The sequence below is a fragment of the Chondrus crispus genome, genomic scaffold (assembly GCF_000350225.1).
Source record: "Chondrus crispus Stackhouse genomic scaffold, scaffold_120, whole genome shotgun sequence".
Taxonomy (NCBI): domain Eukaryota; phylum Rhodophyta; class Florideophyceae; order Gigartinales; family Gigartinaceae; genus Chondrus; species Chondrus crispus.
In genome coordinates, this window is record NW_005178984.1 from 141,794 (window position 1) to 145,521 (window position 3,728).

Below are 3,728 nucleotides of genomic sequence, written 5' to 3' on the forward strand. Positions count from 1 at the left end.
CCGCGAGATTGCTCGGATTCTCTGATTGCAAAATTTTCAGACGAGTTTCGCAAAACTCACAGCATACCGAAAACTCGGGACATGTGAGTTTTCCACGAGTTTTCACATCCGCCTGATTACTGTACGGCAGTGTCGGATCGACCCGTCTTGAAGGAAAGCGAAGTGGGCTTTCCGCTCTCTCATCAGCACAAACGAGTCTCATCCTGCACGGTTCGTACCGGTTTGCGTTCCCGCAAAGTTGAAGCTCCCTTTATCGCAAGTTCCGATTATCGAGAGACTACTGTAAAAATATATCAATATACGGACAACGTTACTAACGTTTTCCGTAAAGTCGCGAAAACACGTGTTTTGGCCGCGAGATTGCTCGGATTCTCTGATTGCAAAATTTTCAGACGAGTTTCGCAAAACTCACAGCATACCGAAAACTCGGGACATGTGAGTTTTCCACGAGTTTTCACATCCGCCTGATTACTGTACGGCAGTGTCGGATCGACCCGTCTTGAAGGAAAGCGAAGTGGGCTTTCCGCTCTCTCATCAGCACAAACGAGTCTCATCCTGCACGGTTCGTACCGGTTTGCGTTCCCGCAAAGTTGAAGTTTCCTTTATCGCAAGTTCCGATTATCGAGAGACTACTGTAAAAATATATCAATATACGGACAACGTTACGTATCAATATACGGACAACGTTACTAACATTGTCCGTAAAGTCGCGAAAACACGTGTTTTGGCCGCGAGATTGCTCGGATTCTCTGATTGCAAAATTTTCAGACGAGTTTCGCAAAACTCACAGCATACCGAAAACTCGGGACATGTGAGTTTTCCACGAATTTTCACATCCGCCTGATTACTGTACGGCAGTGTCGGATCGACCCGTCTTGAAGGAAAGCGAAGTGGGCTTTCCGCTCTCTCATCAGCACAAACGAGTCTCATCCTGCACGGTTCGTACAGGTTTGCGTTCCCGCAAAGTTGAAGTTTCCTTTATCGCAAGTTCCGATTATCGAGAGACTACTGTACTAGATACACTTTTGTTGAAAGATGCATATTTTCACCGCGTCAGGGCTTGTCCCCACAACGGCACATTTTCGGTTTGTCTTTGTCTTGTGTGTTTTTGACGTACTGATCCTCTCGTACACGGCGGTTTGGCCCAACCGAGCGCAGTATTGCCAAACAGCACGCTTTCCCCCTTTTCAAGTCACGAGCCACTGCAAGTGCAGCCCATCAAATTCACAATCTCCATTTTGATGATCACAGGAGCAGACAATCTCGGCGACACGCTTCTATTGCATCTTTTGAAAGGTGGAGATACTTGCTGCCTTCCCTACTCACTATATAAGCTGTGCTTGTCACTTGGTGGTATCGAAACGAAATTACTACATTTCTCTGACGTTGTTCATCCGTCTGCTAAGCATCCTCACCGTCTTCTCGCCTTCGCAATTTCAAACATCCGACATGAGCAACCGTCTAATTGAGGTCAAGGGGAGAATGGAATGGCAACTGAAAGACAGTTTCACCAATCCTTCCCAATTCCATTCTGCTGTTCCATACACCAGAGAGATTGAGAGCTCGGTCACCACGTCTCGAAGCGAAGTCGAAAGCATTGCTCGTGAAGAGAGCAAGTCAACGTCCACTTCAATTTCGTTGGATGTGAGTGCACAGATTAAAATCTTCAATGTGTCAGCAAACACTACGGTCGGCTGGACTTCATCAGTTGTGAACACCAGCATGCATGAGGCCTCTCACACAAATGCAGAGACAAAGGAAACGTCCCAGAAAATTGGGCCCATCAGCATTGAGCCTGGTGAGTCAGTGTACGTATTTGAAAAGAAGATTAAGTTTCCTACCATCTCCTGGGAGACAGGTGAGCTCACGGTCTGGCCCTCGGCGGATATCCCTACTCTCAACGAGGATGTCTTAATGAAAATCCCGGTGCACGAGGCCCCGATAAAGTATCTCAAAGATATCAAGGTGCATACATATGGAGCTATGACCTATTCAAAGGATTTTATGTTATATAAAGACGGCTTGTCCGGCGAATCGAAAAACGTGGAGAGAGAAAATTGGGGTGACATCAACCGCGGCTACGGCGGCAAATATGTGTTTCTGGAACCTGTTTGGGTGGATGACATTTCTCAGGGAGCTGATAACATCTCAGTCCAAATCTCTGGCGGGGTTCCAGGTTGGACGAAGGAACGGGGCCAGCAGGATATGGCAATGGGGGCAGGTGGAGATTACCGCTTTCTGGATATTTGGCACCGTAGGGATGTGAAAGAAAAGATTGTGGACGTCGTGCTGTGGGGCGGCCAGCTTGTTCGAATTCCTGATGGATGGACAGGCATGACGGGGGACTTGAATAAGGGTCGTGGAGGGCGCTACCTTTACATCGTTTGGAAAACGGCCTCCGGATAAGCAGTAGTGTTTCTTTGCACTAGCGGCATGCGTTGGGCAGTCGACATACGACATGGGCAGTAGACCGGTATCGCAAATAGTGAGTGCGCAGCATGAAATATAACCTGGAGCAAGCAAATAAGCAGCAAATCCTCGTAAAGTGATACGCTCAATCGCCTCCTGTTGTTGACAATTGGATCAAATTCACCAGCACTGCAGTCCGATTTGCGTCCAGATGCGGGGCTTTAGCATCGTTGCGCGTGCAGAAAGCCAACAAACACTTGTACACGTGTGTCGAAATCGCTGGGGACTCCGTGCCAAGTGGAGAATATGTAGACAGCTACACTGTACTGTTGTGGGATTCAGTTCTGACATACTGATCTCGCGCGCAGTGGGTGCATCCAGAAAATAGCACTCTAACACTTTACCATTGTATGATAGTTTCGAAAATTGATTGTCCCCACCACTCTTGCACTCCATCACTGCCCTTCCGTGGCGGTTCCACCCCAGTTGGAACATGTTGCGAACTGTACACCCACTCGCACCCCCACTCGCCGACAACCTCCCCATCCCCTAATCCCAAAGCGAGCCACACCTTCCTCCTCAAACCTGGCGCCCGCATTCTGACACTGTCATCTCAACATGGCATCCCATTTGGACGGATCCGACCCTCCCTCTCAAGCTACCCCTTTCCCTCAGCCACCATCCACGCCAAACTCCCCACGCACCCCCAAAAAACGCTCGACACCTGACCAGGAGGAGCTCAGTACTGGCGAAGGAAGCAACAAGAAGGCTAAAAAGTCTCGGGCCGGTGTGCCAAACTACAACAAAGAAGATATCGACGCCCTTCTTGATTTTACTTCAGAGGTAGAGCCTCTCGGCGCCAATCACTGGGCTTGGGTTGCCCAAAAGTTTTCAAGATAGGCAAAAGCTAACGAGCGCCCAGTTCGTGATGGTGACTCTCTCAAGCATAAATTTGATAAGCTTGCCAACACAAAGAAGAAAACCGGGGACCCGTCCTGTCCGCCTCACGTTCGCCGAGCCAAACACATTGCACGTGATATTCTCAACAAATGTGCGGCCACAAGCGTTAGCGGAGACAGCAGTGACGGCAATCAAGAGGCCAATGCAGGCGAGAGCGATAAAGCGGGCACGGGTGGTGATAGTGGCAAAGTAGTCGGGGAGAGGGCTCGAAAGAGAGACACAGGAGCCACCGGTGTGGCAAAGGCTCAACAGATTGAGGAACGATACCTGGAGCACGTTGCAGAAATATCTGCCGGTGTTCAGACTATATCGAAGGCATTCGAGTCCAGCGAATCGACTAACTTGACTCAGAGTAGCGT

The 3,728-nt window shown here is 49.3% G+C and overlaps 1 protein-coding gene; it reads left to right on the top strand.

The window, feature by feature from the left end:
• Window positions 1-1,482: 1,482 nt before the first annotated feature.
• Window positions 1,483-2,563, top strand: CHC_T00001984001 (hypothetical protein). XM_005712876.1 is given in 2 exon segments: window positions 1,483-2,406; window positions 2,407-2,563. 1 exon segment carries the CDS (start codon window positions 1,483-1,485, stop codon window positions 2,404-2,406), a length of 924 nt encoding a protein of 307 aa, XP_005712933.1. The 3' UTR covers window positions 2,407-2,563.
• The last annotated feature ends 1,165 nt before the right edge of the window (window positions 2,564-3,728 follow it).